The 22,260-nt window shown below is 35.1% G+C and overlaps 1 protein-coding gene across 1 annotated transcript in view; it reads right to left on the reverse strand.

Moving 5' to 3' along the window:
- LOC104146280 (guanine nucleotide-binding protein G(q) subunit alpha) overlaps positions 1 to 22,260 on the reverse strand; it is a 130,286-nt gene that overhangs the window by 24,538 nt on the left and 83,488 nt on the right. The window contains exons 3-4 of the mRNA XM_068925598.1: positions 12,734 to 12,888; positions 324 to 452 (exon numbers count right to left, since the gene is read on the reverse strand). Of these exons, the coding sequence (XP_068781699.1) occupies positions 324 to 452; positions 12,734 to 12,888 (284 nt within the window). The remainder of the gene's footprint in view (positions 1 to 323; positions 453 to 12,733; positions 12,889 to 22,260) is intronic.

Here is a 22,260-nt window from a genome sequence, read left to right on the forward strand (position 1 = left end):
ACACATGATTGTATCATCAGATTATTATTTATAATGAAAATTTCATATAATCATTTTATGGAAAAATGAATTCCAGTTTTCCCATCAGTAATATATCTTTAGAAAAAGACAAGTTTATTTGCCTCTCATCCTCTTGACATCTTTAACATCAGTTGCTAATCATACACGGACAATATCCCAAAAACAAAATGACTAGCTCAAAGTTTAAAAACATGGAATAATTTGTATTTATGTACTTTTAACCAATATCCTATACATGGTATTACTAATGTAAAAAGAAACAAAAGGAATAAAGCAAATGGGTTTCATAAACGTTTTTCTACCTGAAAATGACACTTTGTAAGTCAAACGGATATTCAATGATCCCTGTTGTTGGGACTCGAACTCTAAGCACATCTTGCTGAGTTGGCAGGTAGGCCGGATCTGCGATGCGGTCCAAGTCATTAAGATAGCTGTAGACAGGGAGAAACAACAGGAATGCAAGACATAATCCCACTGGGGAAAAGAGCAGGGAGGAGCTGGGAAGGAAATGGGGTGTGGGATAGGAAGAAGGGCAGCAGAAAAAAGAGCACTGTCGGCATAAAAGAGGGGAGAAAGTATAAAGGTGTGCTCCTTCCTTCCTTCCTGCATTTTTTCATAGCTTCAAGTAAATTCACTTGGCTTTCACATGTGGAATCATCAAAGATTCAAGTTTTTCAACTACTCAATTCTGGACAATTTAAAGACAAATAATATGATAAAACGCATAAGAAATAAAATGGCACATTTTATCTGAAACTATGATGTATTTCTTGATATTCACTCTGCAATATCTGCACAGATAATATGGATAGATAAACAAAAATCTTCCAAGTAATACTGGGAGATTTAGCAGAAATCACTATTGGTTACAAAATGGTAGGAGGATAAATAGCACTCTTTGGAAATTAAAAAAAAAAGGCAAAAAACCCCACTCACTGACAAATTAAAAAACTCTCTAGATCTTGTTATCAGAAGGGAGCATTATGATCATCTATTTGGATCTCTGGCACCTGAAATTCCTGCACCTGGACTGAAACTTCTGATCAAGTTAATAAGCCTGCAGCACATGAAATACATCCCACTCGGTTCACAAATAACCTGAAACTGCAATAAAGTTACTTGTAAGGGCTCATTAGCTACAGCACACAACTCTTCTGCTATTGCTTAATGGTGGTTTTCAACCATAAAGCAGTAGTGTACTGGAGGTTTTAATGAACTTTCATAAAAGAGAGGCTTCAAAAAAAAAAGAGGGGTAATGTAGCAACGTGTGATAGCCTGTTTGGATCCAGGAGTTGCACATTACACAAATTCAGTGCACCAGGTAGTTTGACGTCTCCCCAGGGTACGTCTGGGAGAAAGACTGCTGCAGAAAATGAAGTTTTTGTGCATTTGGCTACTTTCAAGCACAAGAATGACTAGTTGGTCAGTTAGCCATTGACAAGATAAAATAACCTAAGGCTGCCCTGATTCATTCCAAGGGAGGCAGCAATGGACTCCCTGTAATTTCTCAAATCACTACATATTTGAAGCTCTGAACATGTTATTTTCTTCATGGTTATTATTCAAGGTGCTCTTTTTTAAATAAACCCACACAAGGAATAATTAGACTACTTCTAGATGCTCTGAATGATTTGTTATAAAATAGAGAAAGTAACTTATGAACAATGACAGAAACAAAGTGGTTTCAGTTCTACTTTATGGCAAAAAAACAGAAGAATTAATTTGTTAGATCTGGGAGGGAGCCAAAAATATTATCAAATTTTCCTCACTATGATTTTATTCATGAAAGATTAAGCTGATAGTAAATGTTCAATGTGAGAAAATTACACATATTTAGAAAGATGCATTGAACCATATATCTGAGACACATTATCATATTCAGAAGCTGCTACTCTGAAAATATTTTCTCAGAACACTGACTAGTTTCTGTCAATAGGAAAAAGACCTTGAGAATTGGAGCATTTCATCTTCCCTTAGATGTTTTACACCAAAAGCAGAGTGGATAAGCTGATCGTCAATTTGTTGAGGAAAAAAATTAATCAACAAATTAACAAAATCCATAACCGCCACAACACGAAACCCACAAAGACCCTGCAACACTAACTGGCCTCTTTTTTCCCTCTCATCCCAACAAGAAATATGGTTTTGGAAAAAAAATGAAAAAAGGTGCAAAGAAGCATTACACACTACAGTGGTACTTAGGAGAGCAGGAGTATTTTAAGAGAATAAATTTGTAGGTGGCTCATCCGTACAATCATCTTGTTGCATTCCTTTGGAAAGCTTCAGCTGTGGTCTCCAATGTGTGAGCCTGGTTATTGTACCTCTAAACCACAAGCACAGTGGACATAGTATTAAGATATGCAGTAGTGCATATCTGACTGATTTTACAAAGGCAATAATTTAAAAGGGTGTGATTAAACAGTCAAGTCTCATTTGTGTTACTGTTTAAAGGGCAGAGGGGGATTTTTCTGTCCTAGCACAAACCACTGATGCCGTTAAGATCAAGAAGCACTAATTCATCCTTCAAAAATACATACCTTTTCCTCATCCTCATGCAGGTCTGCTCAAGTTCTGCTCTTACACATGCACTAAACAGAAACAGTCTTACTCATTTCACCACTAGCACCTTAGAGAGCCCATACAGCCTATAATAGAGCCTTTACACATCCTTACATAGTCCCATTTTTTTCCCTAGGTGTCTTCACCTAACAGATCTAAGGGTGTAGGGCTTTCTAAGTCAACTAAATTATGCATTCAAAATCAGAATCAAGGAAGCAGTGTCAAAACCATTAAAGGTAGCATGCACAAAATTGCTTTAAAAAAATCTTTGTGTTACCAACAAGTCATAACCAGTATCTGCAATCCAACAAAAGCAATTTAGAATACATCATCTGCAATTTATTTTTGTTTTAGAATAATTACATTAGCCTCTGTCACTTTCTTTCTAATTTAACACTTAATAGATATATATATATCACTGTATTCATTTTTAAATGAAAATTGACTACTTCGGTTTTAGTTGCACAACCTTACTTTTACTTCTATTTTCATGTCTTGAGCATGGGGCAAATATTCAATGAAATTATTTTAAAAGAAAAAAGAGCTTTTTCCTCTGTAAGTTTTGCTTTGTTTTTACAGGTTTTTTTTACGTTTCTGTTGAAGAATACTAGTGCTGAAATTCAGGTTCTAATGCAGTTTGTAAAGTCTTGCTCTGAAGCAAAGGAATAGAGATTTATTTATTTTGACTTTCTTCATATGACCATATTTTCTGATCAATTACTTTCATAGTTTTGATGAAGATCAGCCACACTTCCTGTTACCATATTAGTACATATAAATTCACATTCCTCTATCAATTAAACTATTAAAATTATTTATTAAACATGTTTCTGAAAATCAGATTGAAAGCTTTGCCTGCAGCAGCAACACAAAATTCCTTTAAAGATACTTCTAAAAATCACTAAAATCTCCTTAAGTCTCTCTTTAAAATTCATGTCTCCTCCAATACAGACTAGCACAATTAATTACAAAAGATATTATCCTTGTATCACTGGGATTGACATGGGCCTTTCTTCTCTACTGCACCAAGTACACATCTGAATATTTGTACCATATCTGAATATATTGCTATGTTGCAGAAATTAATTATTTCTCATTAGACATGTGCTATCTTCCCAAAATGCCAAAGGGAACAAATCGACACATTTATGTTCAAAGTCATTATCATGATTTTTGCATTAACTGCATAACAGTATACTTTTATGTCCATAGAACTGCATTCACAAAAAAACAAGATATTTTCTCTTCTCAGACAAGAAGAAAACATTTTTACGTCGTGTTAGGAGGAACAGGGTGATGAATTGATTTTTTTAAAATAATCTAGTTGTTGGCTTGACTATTTCAAAATGCTGAGAAGGAATATGGAATATGTAAATGAATACAAATTAATATTTACATAAAAAGAAAAGACATTTGGAATATCATTATTATTTAAACACATGCTAGGAGCACACAAAATTTTCAAATTTTATTAATATAGTTGTCACTGCAACCCCATAGAACATTTAGAATTTCATCTAGTTGGTTTATCATAGCTTAATTCACTGCAACAATAGAGACTTATATTTTCAAGTCTTCCTCATACCAATATGGTTGGAAATTTCCTTCATTTTTTCATATGAAAGCTGAGGTTTAAAGAAATTCACCAGTTACCAGGTGATACGGTAATACTATGGATTGGCAGCACTGTATACATAGACTTTACACATCCTACTGCTTATTAAATTGACAAAATTAAAAAAAAAATCATTTACCAAGCAGCAACTTTAAATAAAAACAGCAAAACACAGTAATGTAAATTTTTTTCCAACTACAGCTGTGCAGGAGGAAGCCCTACTCCAGCTGTTTGCCACTGCACATCTGTCTGAGGGTCACTGCCTACTCCCAGCTGCTGGCTCTTTTGCATGTGCAATTGCTCCACAACCTATTTCTGTCAAAGTGGTTTGGACCAGTGAAGATACACTATTAAATTTGTTCAAATTAAGCCAGCTTATTTGCCTGATAGAGAAAAGGAGTGTCAGTGCACACTGCTGTGGTGCAGGAAGGTGAGAGTCACCAGCAGGGAAGCAGGGTGGAGCTGGCTCCTCCACTGGCATCTCTGCAACTGGCAGACAACTTGAAGGCTTTCAATTTATAAGACCCCCAACAAAACGCTGAGGCTATGTGAAATGTCTTCAGAGCCTCTGAATTCAGGCTGCTTTGGGTGAAGACTGAAAGCGAGCTCTAAAATTTATCAGTACTTTCAGAAAGTGAAGTATTTCTTTGTATAATTGCTTATTAAAAACCTGATTGACCATGGGCTTTTAAGCACTTATCTAAGCAATCCTAATCAAACTAGTGACAAATTTAAACACTTCACTCATGCGGACAAACAAGTCATCGTCCTAGATAAGCGCTTAAAATGTTTGTATGTACCTAACAGGCATGCACAGAATATTTTAGCATAAGTACCTAACTAACAAAAAACAAACAAAAAAGAAAGATAAAAATTGCAAGCCCACAGGAGCTTCACCACATGCATGCATGTAAGCACAAATTCTGCAATCAGCTTTTGTAACACAACTGCCATTTCAGGATTAACAAGACATTGCTACACCCATGCACTCTTGCAAACAAACAAGAAGACTTTTCATATACTTGAGCTTTCACAGAAAAAACAAAAGTGTTGCCAACAATTGCCAAAACCAAACATCTTCTTCGTTTATTAATGTCAAAATTTAAAAACATAATAATGATATAGATATTGGGAATATCCTGGCAATTGACTTGCAGCCTAGTCCAAAGCCAGAAAACCACAGTTACTACTGAGAAGTCAGTTCTGCAGTTAGCAGCAACTGTGCAAACAATTCAGGTCAGAACTACATGGCACTCTGAATTTATTTTTACCATCTGTGAACAAATGTCTTATTTTGATGAGACATATTGTAGCTATGGCCTTTCACCCAAATGGTACTTACTCAGTCAAGCTTTATATGAAAGAACAAAACTTGGAAAATTGCATGGAATTACTTTAAAAAAAAAAGGCAATCGCATAGGTCCAAGTAAATTTATAATACAGACCAAGTTAAAAAAGTTAATTATAGCTGTAATTAGTTTTGTAAAAATGAATTTGGGTGGCTGCTGAGGTAATTTTTGGCAGGGTTGCTACAGCAACCAGCACAAGGTGCATTGCCAAAGTAATGTGCGTGTAATGAGCCGCTGACAGGAGCTCTCTCCTGACGTCAGGGAATTGTAGCACAGTTGCGATCTGCACGCAGAGCAGCAGCAGAGACAACCTTTTGTTTCCTAGTCAGTGCTGAGAAAGAAGTACTTATTTCTAATGAATTATATATTCTCTATGGCAAGGGCCAAAACAGCAGCCAACTTTCAAGGAAGTTACCAGGTGCTAATGATACCCTTGCAAGAGATGGTGTTCAAAGGTACTGTTTGTCCATATTTCAAAATAAGCAGAAAGAACAGAATAATAGGAGTAGACTAATTAGCTCTGTATTTTCCCACATCTTTCTCATATAGTAATCAGGCAAAGAAGCAACAGGACTCCTAACCTCAATAAACAAACCAGAATAGTTTTAACCAATAACCCTTGTCAGGAAGTTAAATATAACCCCTTTTACCATAATTGTGCAACTCAAGGAACTCATTCAGCCTTAATTCCTTTTCCCAGAGTTACACCGTCTAATGAAGAAGGACCATGAAAACTTATCTGAATTCACTTTGAATTAATTTTTTTTAAAATAACTTCAAAATGAACAAACATGGGGCAAGCACTTCAAAGAAACACCCCCCTCCAACCATGAATTACTTTTCTTCGACAGGTTTGAGATCAGATCTATGTTGCAAGTAATCAGGTGATATTGTAGCACTTTCTTGGGAATAATTCCATCAGAATTTCTGTAACTCTAACCTGAACTTAGTATATAGCCTAATTTAATTACTGACACTAATAAAAGGGTCAGTCTAAAATTAGTAAAAGGAACTTCTTACCACATAGTCAGCAAATGGTGAGACTTTTTCTTTATATATATGGGGAGGATGGTACTATAAGGGAACAGGGACAAAAACCCAAGAAACTATAAAGTTTGCTGTTTAACAGAAAGTTTGTACAGGAGATTTCAGTACAACCACAGTTACAAAAGGCAAGGTCTACCAGTATCATTTCATATGCAAGTGGTTTCAGTGTGTTCAACTACATGTGCATGCAGATACAGCATGGCTGACTTTTTCCAGATATGATAATAATAGTAAACATTTACATCTTTTCCACCCTAAAGCTCTTATGCTTAATGCAAAAATCTGTTTTCCTAAAGTTACAATAGTTTATAGGTGTGACCCTCTAAAAAATGATCCCTCTCATATACGTATAGTGACAGTTCAAGTGAAAATAAAACTCTAACCAAAGCTTATGACTAAGGCTACTTAAGCAAACTATTTAATTAAATTTGCTATATTTCTGTCCTTTGGGGCCTGGATATTCTGGAATTGGGTGGAGTTACTCTTACTGTTTTTTTGTTTGTTTATTTTTTGCAAAATTTTGAAACAGCTGATGAGACTACCCTAAACTAGCACTAATTTTGACCATGTTCTGGAAAACAATAAGTTTTGAAAGGGAAAAGGCTTTTTATACACATTTTTGAAAATACATACAATTTTCTTGTCTCCCAATGCCACATAAGCAAAACATTAAAGCTGTTGTAGCAGGATTTTTCCTACCTCACAGAGTTGCCAGAATAACTGAGACAAGTTCCTCTTTGGTAACATGCAACACAGTAAATGGAATCAGTTTTCAGTGTACTAACACAAGCCATGAACAAAGCTAAATGTAAACAAGTATTGGCTGCATTTTCAGAATATCCATGGAGGCTTGTGCTTCTGAGCCTCTATACCACTGGCAAAAAGTTGTGGCATGTTTACCCATTTCTAGGATTATCTAATCTTATTCTACAGTAAATACAGTAAATCTAAGATTTTTGCAGTGAGGTGGGAAGCAAGGTAGGAGGTAAAAAGAAGGCCGCACTATGTTCTTTTTATTCTTATTCCAGCCAAATCCAACCTAACTGCCTCTCTTAATTTAGAATTCCTACAAGGCTAAAGCCCAACATTAGCAGAAGGCTAAAAAAGCAAGTCATAAAACCCAAAAATGCTTGTGCAAACTTTTCAAAACTTCTTAATGGGAAATGTGGTTAAAAAATATACAGATATTAAAAGTATGTTCAGTATTGCACAAAAAAAAGGGATCCCAAAAGAAATACGTGCTGTATACTTTCCCTTTCTGAATTTCCCTAGTTCAATTGCTTAATTTTCATTTTCTCTATAGGATGCACCAATGTGGTATGCAGCACATTTCATGTCCCATCTTTCCTTAGACCTTCCTCTTATATTTGGGGAGTATGTCTATTGTATAAGATAGGGTAAGCCCAGTTCATCTATTCTACTTTATCTTAATCTTGGACTGTTTCATGTGGTAAAGACCTGACATTTTTATTTGCTGTTTTTGTTTTATTGTAAACTATCCACAAATCAGGTTGTGTAAACTGTGAATACATAAAACCAGAATCTACTATTCTGCAACACAAAAATACAAATATTTAAGTATATTCTGAAAGAAAGGAAAGAAAAAAGCAATGTACAATATAAAAGTGTTTATTAAATGGTATGCTTGTATATATGATAATTTGTTTTTCTTACATAGCTGTTTCACTTTATAATTTCTTACACTAGTGGCATGAGTTAGCAGCATAACAGGTCTCTGCTTTCTATAGAGTTCTACAAAAAATTACAATAGTACTCCTTTTTGAGATCTCACACAGACATGGGATGCCCTAAGAATTCCCTAGAGCTTCATGAAACAAAAGAATTTATGTTCTGATCACCAGAGGCAATAGCAGCTAACACAGTAAACTGCTGTAGTAATAACTTAGATTCATATACTGATCTTTCCCCTTGAGGGTCCCTAAGCACATTCTGTTTAGCACACAGTCAACTTCACTGAAATGCATCTACTTCTGAAGTGGAACATGGAAGCAAAATGTTACTTTTAAACGATAGATACAAGGGAATTAATTGCTCAGCTGAAGCTACAGAGGACTTCAAACTCTGATAGTGTACTATCATACAAAAATTACTAGCTGACCAAAGCACTATATTTAATACAATATTTTTGCAAAAGGTGACACACAAACTTTAATGAGCAGACATCTGGATTGATCTCTTTCATTCCCTGTTAACCATTAGTGATATTCTGAAGATGTCCTGGAAGTCACACCCTGGAGCTCTGCATCACTTTTTATTACAAAAGAAACTATTGGCATTTATGTATTAACTGTCCAGTGATCATGATATATGATCATAGATATATGTGCGGCTGTATTATCATACAATAACAAAGGAACTCAAATAAAACAAAAATGTTAAAGTTGATGGCAAATGCAGAAACAAAAGCCGGAAGGATTCTCTGCATGTATGACTAACAAAGCAATGCATTAAACACTGCCTGGCATAGATAAAGTGGGGTAGGGACTTGGGAGAGAATTATATTTAGTTACTTGAAGTGTTCTAAAACACATCTAGGGAAGGGAAGCTAAACATATCATTAACACTGCTTGTGTAGGAACTGGAAAAACCTTAGTTGCAGGTACACAATGACATAATTCTTCCATCTAATGGAGCTAGAGAAGGCAAGGTTCTTTAGTAAGGTACTAAGAAATTTTCCAGTTAACTCTAAAGAATTCCTACTTTTTCTTCAACAAGGGAAAGCCCTTATTGTCATGCTGCAGATAAAAAGGTGATGAGCCTCCACAAATTCCAGTTATAACCCAAATTCTGCAAGTTGCAACATAAATGTGAAATGTTACTTCTAACAAATTCCTCTTCTCGGCAAGACTGTTGCTTCCCTTTCCTTCAGGCTTTGAAAAGCCATGATACTGTCAGATTCCTGACTGGTAACTTGTTCTCATTTGGGTTAAGGCCTTAACACCCTGTATGGGAGAGAGGGAGAGAAAGATCTCATCTCTCACAGCTATTATTTCAGGCTCTCCACACTGTGGTGTTGGTTTACATCTGTCTCATACTGTGAACGGTATCTTTGAAGTCATAAAGGGAAGTCATTTAGTGGTAAATAAGTGGGTAAGTCATGCAGTAATGTATATGGGAAGTGAATAATCTCTGATGTGCTCTTCACTTTAGCACAGATAAGAGTCTAGAAATTACTTTAAAAACAATATGGACACCTAACCTTTGGAGCATGCAATGGTAAAGGGAGAGAATGGAATATAATTGCTGAGCTACCAAGAGGTTCAAATCAACTCCCACCTTTCAGGAAATTTTCTTTCTTAGACACTACCCTCACCTCTTCTGGTAAAAACACACCTAGATGTATTCCTCCAGTGTGGGTATAAAACATGGGTATATGTGCAGTGGGTATAAAAACATCAAAAGTGTTGCTAACAATGACAAAGCAGGTCAAAAGATGACAGAAAGTGAAAGAACAGGACATAGAAACTAGAAACAGAATTTAGAAACAGTGACAGAAACAGAAAATCCAGAGGAAGAGATTTAGAAGACAATGTGCACTAATAGTGAAAAAACCATAAAGCAATACAGGGAACAGATAAAAATAATGATATTGTAAATACATAGTGGAAAAAACACTGAGAAGATGAAAGGACAGACTCATGCAAAGGATTAATTAATACCAAGTGTAACATTAGCACATATGCCTAAAAAGATATAAAAGAGACCTGGTGAGCAACAAACTATTGTTTCAGTTTTCTACATCAAGTCAGAAGAAATTACTTAAGTCTCAATAAGTTGACGAGCACTGGGTGCTTACTTCCTTTTAATTGCTTTGTGAATCTTGTTTATATGAACCTATTATAGCCTATTATACTTAAAATCAGCAAATCTGCAAAAACTCATGCAGTTAAATGGCTAAATATGTTGAGTTTTAAAAATAACCAATCAACTAGTACCTTTATCTTTTGTAAGGGAATGTACTAGAAATTTGCTTCTAGAGCTCCTTAATGAATTGTTCCCTACTATTTTTAATACTACTCAAAAGATCTGCTATGGTGACAATTTCATTAGAACTAGGACAAAACTAAGGTATTCAGTACAATTTGATCTGAAGTAGCATCAGATGTTTAATTTCCTACTTTGGAGACTTACTAATTCCATTTTTATCCTCTGAGGCAACCACTTTTTTATAGATAGATAGATATATCTATGTATATACTTCAATTTTAAGAACATCTAGTATCATATCTATTGTGGAATCAAAGCTAGGACCTACAAATATAAGAAATTCAAAGTACAAGGCTCTGCTTCACCTTCTACTTATGTTTGCTATTCATTTTGATATGAAAACAATCTGAAAGTATACTGTCAGCCTAATTTGTCCCTAAAATTTTCTTTTACTATTTTCATACCCTAGAGATTATCACTTATATGTAATTTCCTATGATATTCTGTTAGCCTTCTTACCACTGAAAAATAAAACACAATATTGTCTAAATGGGGACAATGAGAACCCAAGCAATAGAAGAGATTCCACTGCCCTGTGCACCAAAATATGCATATACAAATAATAGAAGTGATAGATTAGGAAGGTAACCAGCTCCACAGGACAGCAAACTGCATAGGACAACAGAAATCCTGTGTATGGGGCAGATAAAGCAGAAGCAGAATGTGGTGTGGTAGTAATGCAAAGCATTGGAGCAAATCTGAGCACACCTAATTTATGCACTGATAGCTCTCTAATTGCCTACATTACATCAGCAAGATATTAATAAGTTTGTCTTGACTCAATCACATATGAAGGGTTGTGCTAGATAAGAATCCTCAGACTGCTGTGCAGATAAATCTCATCCCAGACCTGTTATGTCTATGGCCACGCTCCAATGACTTTAATGGGAGCTTCATGGTGCCTTTAAGTTTCTCCAGTGCTTTTCTCAATGAGAGGCTTCCATTCATGCCAACCTGACAAGTGGAAACTGCAACGATACAATCAGATTAATTTTCATAGCCGATATAAAATTTCCAGTGGAGACCATGGAAGTTTTTGCCATGGCCTTAATAACCAAGTATGCTAATTTTTTTTTTTTTTTTTATAGTGGGCAACACCAAAAGGTCATCCTACCCTACCATCATCCATTTTTTAATAGATGAGACATTCTACCTCAGCTATATGCTACATTTGTCAGAGCAACTGAATTTCTTGAAAGCAACTTTTAGATAGTCCTCAGGCTCCAATATTAAATTCCACATTGCTATTTTATCAAAATTCTGCCAAGAAAGTACAAGCACAGCATTCAAGACCAAGTTTAGTCACATAAAGATTTTTATTGTTGTTGATAACAAATTGGATTTAACATAAAATGCTTTCAGAAATAACTACTAAATTTTCCATTTCCCATTTTCCTATGGACTGCACTTAAAGTCACCTTTTGTCTTCTAACAGCAGCTTTTTTTGGAGACCACAGTATTTTTTTCCCCACCTTTTACAAATTGAAGTCTGTTTTCAGTTACATGTTCGCCATCCTGGCAGCCACGTTCTTGCAAGTTTAGGCCTTGTTTGCACAAAGGAAAGGCAGTTGAATAAAACACAAGAACACTTGCTTGGCACTATTTACCTTACCACTAAGACTGCAAAAGAAATCTGACAGACAAGGGGAAAACCTTGGAAAACAGAAGTTCTAGGGCATTATAATTTTTATCAACTGGACAGAGGTCTACTTTTGATTGCAGTTCCCAGTGTTCACTAGTGTCATTATACTGCATGAAAGTACTTTTGCCCAGCTTGCATTTGTGAGCTTGTCAGAGAACAGTAAGGGCTTGAACAGATTTAACAGAAGAATAACAAAAACATCAGTGATTAACTATCCCTAGTAATTATCTTTCTGTAAAATTTCAAACGATCATAGGCTTATGTTCTGGGAAACAGACACACATACAACATTAAACTAGATACACTACCTATCCTAAAGTAGACTTTAAATTCAGTTTATGTGTATATTCATGTATGTTTGTGCAGCACATGCATATACACACATTTGCACACACACACACGTATATTAAAATATATTATAAGAAGCTAAAATTTGCTTTGTTAGAAAGAACAGAAATAAGATACAGCTGTTTGTAACCACTATATACTTACTATTTAGTTGAATCCGATAACTGATATTCCCGTCGTCTGTCATAACATTCCTGGATTCCAGGGTCATTCCATAAACTTCTTATTGCATCTACGTAGGGGTTCTCAAAAGTTGACACTTTCTCTACATCGACTTCTCGAACTAACTGTGCATGAGCCTAATTTGAAACAAAGAAAACAATAAAATTTACTTCATTTTCTATGGTTGCAGATAGTTCATATACAGTGAACATGATTATTAGGAATACTTTTTCAGACTGGCCACTTTGCCAATGCATATATACAATTTGAAAATCAACTATCATGAAGAAGGTTGTAAAGATGGAAAAGGAGAAAATAGGTATAGGGAATTCTAGAAATGAGAAAGATCAACATATTGTTACCTTCATGCCACTAGACCCTGTCAAACAGAATACCTACCATCCACCCTGCCAACTGAAACACTAGCAGCTGAACCTGTGCTACTTGGACAACATGAAGATAGAAAAGACAATGAAAACCTGTATCATCCAAAGATGAATATTTTACCAAAATCTGTATTCGTGTGAATGAACTTAGTAATGGTGCAGAAAGGAAACAGTAACATTGATTTATTGGGGAAGACCTTAAAGAAAATGGTAAATGAATAGGAATAAATAAAAATACTGAATAAACTATGAATGAGCAATGATAAGGTGTGTTCAAACAAAGAAAAATAGTATTGGGAATGATATGAGAGAAGGGGAATTAGTAAATACATGCATGGGCCCGTACTTCTGAAATAAGTCTATCCTAATCCAGTGTTAGATGAAACACATAAAATAGTCACATTAAAATCTATGTTTAATTAAGGTAATTTTAAAGAAAGCTTTCATTTTGAATTTTGCAGGTATGATTTTAGGGCATACAAAATACTTGCTTTTTAAATGCTAAGCAGCTAACGAACTTGGCAGATTTAGACTATGATGGGAGCAGAATGGGGAGGAGGGAAGGAATTTGCCTTTCAAAGAGATTCATCAAGAAAAAAAAAGCTTTTAATGTTACCACAAGCATAACAGGAGTCACTATTAAAAAAAAAAAAGCTAGTTTCTTAGAAATAGTCTCTAGTCACAGTTTGTACTATAAATTATGAAGATTCTTAAAAAGGAATCTCTTAAAATTGGGAGTTGCTAATTGGGAATAACCTCTAATACGTCACTATCCTAAACATGGTTAAAATTTAGTTAAAGTCAACAAAGACAGAACTACCAAAAATACAGCAGGACAATTTGTAATTTGTGCTAAAATTATTACATATACACTTATGTAACGTGTATATATATATATGTATGTGTGCACACACACAAAGAGAGAAAAAGAATAGATCTTAGAACAGAACTTAAGTCGAGCAAAAAGCTGAGGGATTCTATTCTCGAATCTAGTCTGCATTTTGGGTAAGGACACAAACCTCTTTCCATTTTAAATTAGGCGAATGCACACTAAAAGGACTGTTTTTGTTCTTTTAAATAAATTTATCCCCTGTTTATACATGTACCGCCCCACCACTACCATCCTTTTTCAGACAGTCCAGGAGAATGATGCTACTGCTCATTACTTAAACAAAATATTGTACCTGTAACTATCGTTTACTCAAGTGGAAATCGAGCTCTAAGTTCAATGTGAAAAACGTGCCCTAGAGATACAGAGAATATATGCTCTCTGTTATCAGAATCCAAGTCTGCAAATTCTAATGAAGTGCATTTTCTTCTGGAACATTTTGTCCACCCATCCCCAAAATGTTTGGCAAATCATGAAGGGTCTCCAACTTCTTACAATAAATAACCAAGAAATGCTATCCTATTAAGCACAAGCCAACGCTTTGTGAAACAGGAAGATTTTTTAATGGAAAGTGTCTTTTATCAAGCTCAGTTATATATTCTATTGGCTTTGTATTCTTCCAAAAGAATGATGCCCCAAATATTTGCTCGCTGCTTATGACAAACTGATAAAACAATATACTTAGATATTGACTTTTTATTGTGCTTGAGCCCTGAAATTATGGCCAGCCGATATAAAAATGCTAACAGAGGTAAAAGACTGATTCACTATTCAAAAGTTGCTCTTAAGCTTTCATTAGAAACTCATCATAACGGAAATATTTGTTCTCCAACAAATGCTCAAATATTCTACATCAGCAGTAGAGATAATCATAAAGGATAAGTGTTTAACTCAGTTATCTATTTAGACTTATAATTACTACAAAATAGTCCAAAGTCTTACAGTGCTTTATTTATCAGTTCTGTATGTCCTGCCCTACAATTAATATGTATTTGCACTATGGAACAAAACTTCTGAAATAAATTGTGATATATGCCAGTGAATTGTATCCATCAGAAAACTAGTTTAGCCTTTTTAAAAAAAAAAAACATATTTCCCCAGTGAACACTGTTTCTGATTCCCTGGGATTTGCTTGAGTAGACTCATGACAGCTTGTACCCTACTGACATACAGCTCTTTACATCAATGCTTCTTTTCTTCAAAGTCCCTTCATATAGATTTAAAGTCTTTATAAACCCTCAGCTGTGTCTTCTGATTCCCCAGAAGTACTATACTTGCCTGTAGATTACAATTTCTTTCTTTCTTTGGGTCTTTGTCAGTCAGTATCTTTTGCTGGCTTCTAATTTCAGGTCACAGAGCCTCATCTATCGGCTTAAGTCTTCTCTCACTTACTCTGGTAAAAGTCAAAAGTAATTCTACCGAAACCTAATGAGATGCAGAAGCATAAATTTAATGCAAGAGAAGACTCAATCATGCATGATGTGTGCTGTCACTACTGCTAATTGGCTTTAGTCTCCTTCCACTAATATAATAGCAAATCTAGAACATTACTTTTGATGTTAGCACTCAAAATTACTTGCATGAAAAACCTGAGGACTCATCATTAATCCAGTTTCTGCAGTATAAACTGTATCCAGAACTTTAGTCCTCACTAATACTTTTTGCTATACCCCAAAATCAACGTACTTGAAACAAAATACTCAAGTTGCTGTCCCTTAAACAATTGTACCTTCTTAGATTTCTTTCTTTAGGACAATAATAATTGCTATCAGAGCACTGAAACAAAAAAAAAAGGGACAAAACTGAAAGATTCTGCAAGTTCTACCAAATTCAAATTGGTAATTAAGATGCAATTACTAGGTCAGCTGTAACGTTCCATGAGCAAAACCTAGATGGTGTAACTGACTTCTCAGTCTGACAGACTTTTGACATCAAAGAACAACATTTTTCATGCCTTCTGAGGATATAAGAATTCCTGTAATAATTTGCACATTATTTGCCACAGATCTTATAAAAACACTCATGCAATTCTCTTTAGCAAATCACATCTACCCTAGATTGTTAAGAGTTTCTTCCTTGATTTCTGCAAGTATTTTAAAAATTATCCCAGACAAAGAAAACTGAAATTTCTTGGAATACCATTAGATTCTGAAATCAGGAAATCTATGAGCATGAGAAGACACCAAAAGCTATCTTCTTTTCTCCTTCTTTGTCATTCCCTCAGAAAACTATTCATGGTGGTAAAAACAATTAGTACTACCTAATTCTGAGCTTGAATAACATCATGGTTTTATGCTGGTCTTTCTGGCAATACTATTTTGCACATAAGCACCATTGAAAAGAAATCTATTTTTTGAGTCTCTAGGCTCCACAGTGTCAATTTTCTACCTATCATCTTGTAATTTTTTGAAAGCACTGAAGTTCCTTAGTAACTAACTGGGCCAGCAATGGATAGGTTCCCATATTCTCTCCATATGGGCACCAGTCATTTGGAATCTTACAACAGGTGTCACAGTTAATGTAGCAAGTAGCAAACTTGGAAAAGCTTCAGATTTTTATAGTCATTTTGATACTGTCTCTGTGATTTTTCCAAGCTAGCTTTCTAACCTACCAGGGGGACCACGCACAACTGCACAGCTCATTTCAAAAGAATTTCTTCTTGCGGTCTTGAATTCACAGGAGAAAGCAAGATGCTTGAGATGGAGTAGGTGAAATCATTTGGTATCAATACTCTCTGTGGACTAGTCGATTTTAAGATTCCCATTTAAAGAATCTCTCTCACATGAGAGAATATATCTTGGTAAATGTTTCCTGTTTTGTAACAGGATTTCTCAAACTTATCAGTTAAAAAACAAAAAAACAAAAAAACTTGTGGCTGTAGTGCTTGGCTGTCAGCAACTAAACCACCAAGCACAGTGATATTAGGTCTGGATGGTCTAATTCACAGCAACTGCATAATTGACAGCGAGGGCATGTGATCGGATCCAAGCAGTCTGGGAGCTGAATGGAAGTCAGTACAAAGCCGTCATCATAGCCATGGTTTTGTCTCTCGTCTTCAGAGGACTAAAAAACCAAAATGATTCATTTCTTGAGGATGTGGCTCCTCCTTATAGCAGAAATGATTATATATGTCAGTCAAGGAGAGTCATGAGTCATTTACGGGTTCAGACCCTGATGACTTGTAATCTACAACTGTGGTTCATGCCAATACCTTGCCTTACTGGGCTGTATAGCAAGATATGCAGCATTGGGGGAAATCTTAATCTATCCTCTGCCCTTCTTTTCTTTTTCCTTGGACCTACTAAATGAAGAACAAATGCAAAAGTATAGACCTCTTTCCCCCAAACCTGCACACATTTGGAACAGGTATAATGTTCAAGGAGAGTAATACTACGGTATACTTCACTGTCTCGAACACATAACGGACAGGGGATGCATTCCTTAAAGTGTCAGAAAGCAGAAATCTCTGACTGATGATCAGTTCAAGGAATGAAAGTGTATAATAGCAGCCCAAGAGAAACAAGTTGGAAGCAGACTGTAGGAAGGTAGTTGTTTCCTCTGAGCAACCCTGGGGCAGCAAATGGATAAGGCTAAACAGGAAAGAGTTCTCATAGTGCACCATACTGAAGAAATGTATTTAATTAATAAAATGTATTGTGTATTGCTGGAAGGAGGCTTGGTACAATGCTAATCATCCTGCAGTCACTGAAAAAGGTCAATAAGTTATCAAACTGCCCAAATAAGAATTTGTCATCCTTTCCTATTTTACAATTTAACTTTTGAGAAGAAAAAATAACATGTTCTTTGAAAAAGAATGCCACAGACACATAACAGAATCTAAAACTTTGAGTTTGCATAAAGAAAGTTTTTGTTGTTACTGTTCATTGTCTGTAAAATGCTTAGAATAATGGGTCCTAACCCATGACTCATGGGTACTACAGGAAAACAATAAATAAGGATTAAAACAAAATATCTTGTGACTTAAGTTTGCAAATCACTCCATTAAAAATGCATCATTAAACTCTATTTTTAATGCTTTAACTCTTATATAACAAAACACTGGAATAACAGAAGAAAAAAAAGTCATGTCTACACCTATGAGAATTAGTTTTTTTTTTTCACTGAGCTGAGAGAAAGCTTAGGAAGTAGCTGAATAAATCAGAACTTTATTTGTACACTGCAACCTGAGCCCTGAATTTTCTTGATTTCTTATTTACTGTTAAGCTGCATCAGACATGAAGGACAATAAACACTATGTCATTGCTGTAGGGCTGAGACCAGAAAATTCAAGTAAGCTTTTTATCTAGGATTATATCACAATGTCTATATAAATAATAGAAGAGACTTTCAAAACTTACATTTTAAAGATCATATTATCACTAATAATATAGTCCTTGAAAAAAAACAACCCTTTTCAGTTGCACAGCAAGAGAAGCACCATGAAAACACAACTTGTTGTCCCTCTAGCAGATTTCTCTTGCAAATGTTTGAGACACACAAACACACAATGTGAGTCAAGCCAAAGGAGAGGTTAGATATACAATTCAAATACAGAATCAGGATCTTGATAAATGTTCTTCTACAATTATCCTACTATTCTCTCATAAAATTTCCAATCCTCTTTTTATAAACAAATGTTTTTGTTAGCGACAAAGTAAGAGATTTTTCTGATGTCATTCAGAAGAGTAAAAAGTTATTTTACTCTCCAATAACTAATTCATCCAGTGTGAATAAGTGTTAGAAATTTACTTTGGTTATAAAATTAAGTATAAAACATACAGTTCTCCTCAGGAAATGTGGAATTCCCTCCTGTGAGATAGAACATAAGTTTTGTTTATTCAGGAAGATGAAAGCTATAGGAAGATGCAATTACAGCAGCACAATTTAGATACTGTTTAAAAGTAAATAGGTCTAAAGAGTCCAAAGCTAACACGCACAGACTAGTTTGACTAATGCAAATCACGCTACAGGGCAACAAAAGGGTGTGATTGTTTTGTCACTTACTGTCCAGCTTTCCTATTTTCCATATATAAACTTCAAGTTACCTGGCTATCACTGTTAAGTTGTTGCCTAACAAATAAAAGTAACATAAATTTACCAACATGCACATTACTGTTATTTTTATTGAATATCTAGCTTCAATATAAAGGCCTGAATTATCAATTTTATCCCTATTCACCCCTTCCCTCTCCATACCTATAAAAATATTTCTGTTAACTGAAACAACTCCTTCAACAAATACTTCTGACAATCAAGCTATCTAGAAGAAACCAGGTTTGCAAAACAAAATATGGAGAAAAAAAAAGAAATGAAGCATCCATAAGCAATTCACTCTCTACTAGAAGGATAAGCAGGCAGTCTTATAGTGATCTTAAGATAAGTAACTTACTTAAAATCTTGGCTACCTCTTCCTCTCAAAAGGAGGTTAGATTTTGGATGTCCATCCTTTTTTTTTTTTTGTGGTAAGTCTAAGCAGAGCATTTTACAAAAACTCTAGTAAGAGAATTGATACCTCCACATTCAATATGATAAACATCTTCCTGAATCCACAACTCTACAAGGTAAATGCTGACATTCAGATTTTTTATTATGTAACATAGTATTTTTTACCAAAAGATCTCAAAGCACTTTATAAAGAAGTACAGTTATATAAAATTAACACAACACACAGCTCAATCATTTTCACTGGTAAAAGTGTAATCATATTAATGTCCAATTAACAGTAATTACTGCTAGATTATTAATCTATTTCAGATAGTTAATTACAAGAATAAAGGAAATGTCATTTAGCATTATGAAAAGCCTTTGGTAGAGACAAACTGATGAAAAGTCACAAGAGGCTGTTTCTCAAACATAAGCTAGAACTATTTTCTAGTGACTACCAGAACCCTTAGTATAAAATGTCAATGGTACCGATGTATACATAACTTATAATGAACTTGGTTTCAGTCCTGTAAGAGAAAATTCTTGTCAATATGAAATGGTGAAACCTGTTCTATAAATATTTCTAACTATATTCCTGATAGTACAAAACCGGATCTGCCTACATCACTAGTCATGGAAGTATTAAATGGCATATCGTACCATGTCACACAAATACCCACGCATAAACACATGTACACTCACATATTTCCCTAAAAATCCCTGACTGCAAAAATACACTTTATCTAAACAATCACTTCAATTTAGAGAAACGTATCTGTGCTTATTTGAAGAATATTTTCTTCTTAGTAACAAGTTTTACAGATCTATTTCAATGTGTGCTTTCATTTGTGCTCTGCTTGTGGGAAGAACTAAATTTGTCCTCGATAATCAGAGAATACTCTGTTCTTTGATGCTGAAACACAGCTTTCTATAGCCAGGATAATTCAACCCTAGTTTCCAAATGTATAAATTGTGTTTAAAAGGGTTTGAAGGAAAAGATAATTTCTTTTGTTGCAAGACCCAGGAATTTCCACCAACAAATCCGTGACACTCCCTTTCACCTTGCTCTCGGTATTTGTTTACTTCTTTCCCCCTCCCCCCCTCTTATTTTTTAGGCCAGCTTTCTGTTCGCCACTGCTTACAGTTATTCATTTTGCTACAACATAGTATTTAATTTTAAGAGAATTGTTTAGGACAATATGCTTCCAGGATGGGAAAGAGGGTAATTCTGAGGTAGAATTATGTATTCTCATCATTCCCTCTAAACAAAACACAGTAGAATTGCACATCTTCCAACAGATATGGTGAAGATATGATGGCCATTTCTGTCAAAACTGTCTAAAGACACAATATATGAAAAATATGGGTCATCATATGTTTTTAAAATCTACACTAGTCACACAAGAATACCCAATGAAGTGACATGACTGACACATCCTGGTATTGCCAGGGCTACAAAAAAAATGGATTTAAAACTTCAGGGAAGGTCTTTCTTCAGTTTATTTTTGCAATAAAAGGAAAACAGGTTTCCAAAAGGTACTTAAAGAAACCAGATCCTAGAAAACCTACTTTAAGAGAGAAACATACTGCTGAAAAGGTTTTTGTAATTCAGCACTACTATTAAAAAAAGGATCATCCTTTCAAGAAAGTGCTCTCTAACCATGTAGCATTACATTAAAGGTGATTAGGATCTGTGCAAGACTTCCTTTCCTTAATGACTTGATGCTACTTTACTATGAAGTACTTATCTTCTTTAGATATTTTTGTACACTCAGATTAAGTTGTGTTTTACTAATTTACTTAAAGTATTACTTTACTGAATTACCATGGTAGTTAACTATGGGAACAGTAATAGCAGAATAAACTTGTGAAAAACACTTGGTGTCAAATATCCATTTAATCTTTCTGGTTATAGAAGGAACCAGACCAGTCTTTTTTTTCTGTAAAGCAGCATCATTCTTGAGAATGACACATTAGCCAGACCTCTGAGGCAAAGCTTCAGCTACCAAAAAGGCATAAAACAATAATGCTGCTCTCTCTCTTCTGTAACCTTAGTATGGAGCAACATCGCTCAAAGAACATGCCAAGATCCTGGTAGTCAGAAGACTGGCTTTTTTATCTTTTCCTGGACAATTCATGACCCCACAGAAAATGAAAGATAAAACAGCCAAAAAGAATAATGTGTTTTTCAGCTGCCTGGTTCATGATAAACATACAAGACCAGGGAAGCCACTCTGAACTGTGGAAGCATAAGGACAGTGAAGGAAAAGACATATAACTTTTAGGGTTTTGTTTGTTTGTTTGCTTGTTTTTAAATCTCCCTCTCCTGTGAAGAGCAGGCACCACCTAGGGAATGGAGTAAAGGGGATAAACATCCAAAAAGACAAATGCTGCCACAGGGAACTGCTGTCCCTTTACTGAACTGAACTACGAGTCTCTTGGAAAACCTCTGCAACAGGATTTCAGATTTAGCTGACTGTCAGATAATGGAAAAGCAGATTAAACAGGGGAAACTAAGAAGCAAGTCATCTCTCCTTGCTGTCAAGAGCCTGCCAACTGTGGTTCTCTTGTGAAGCTCCAAAAAGACTGAGCTCATTTTAGTAGATCGATGGACAACGAAGGCAAAGCACAATGAAGAATTGCCTTATTTTTTCACTGTATTGTTCTTTATTTTGATCACTAAAAAGTACCCACTACCTAACTTTGATTTAGATCAGGTCATAAGACAAAGTGGGGAAAAGAGAACCTTATCAACACACACAGAATGGAAAAGACACTAAAATAAACCAAATCATATCACTTTATGTAAT

The sequence above is a fragment of the Struthio camelus genome, chromosome W, assembly GCF_040807025.1.
Source record: "Struthio camelus isolate bStrCam1 chromosome W, bStrCam1.hap1, whole genome shotgun sequence".
In the NCBI taxonomy this organism is placed as follows: domain Eukaryota; kingdom Metazoa; phylum Chordata; class Aves; order Struthioniformes; family Struthionidae; genus Struthio; species Struthio camelus.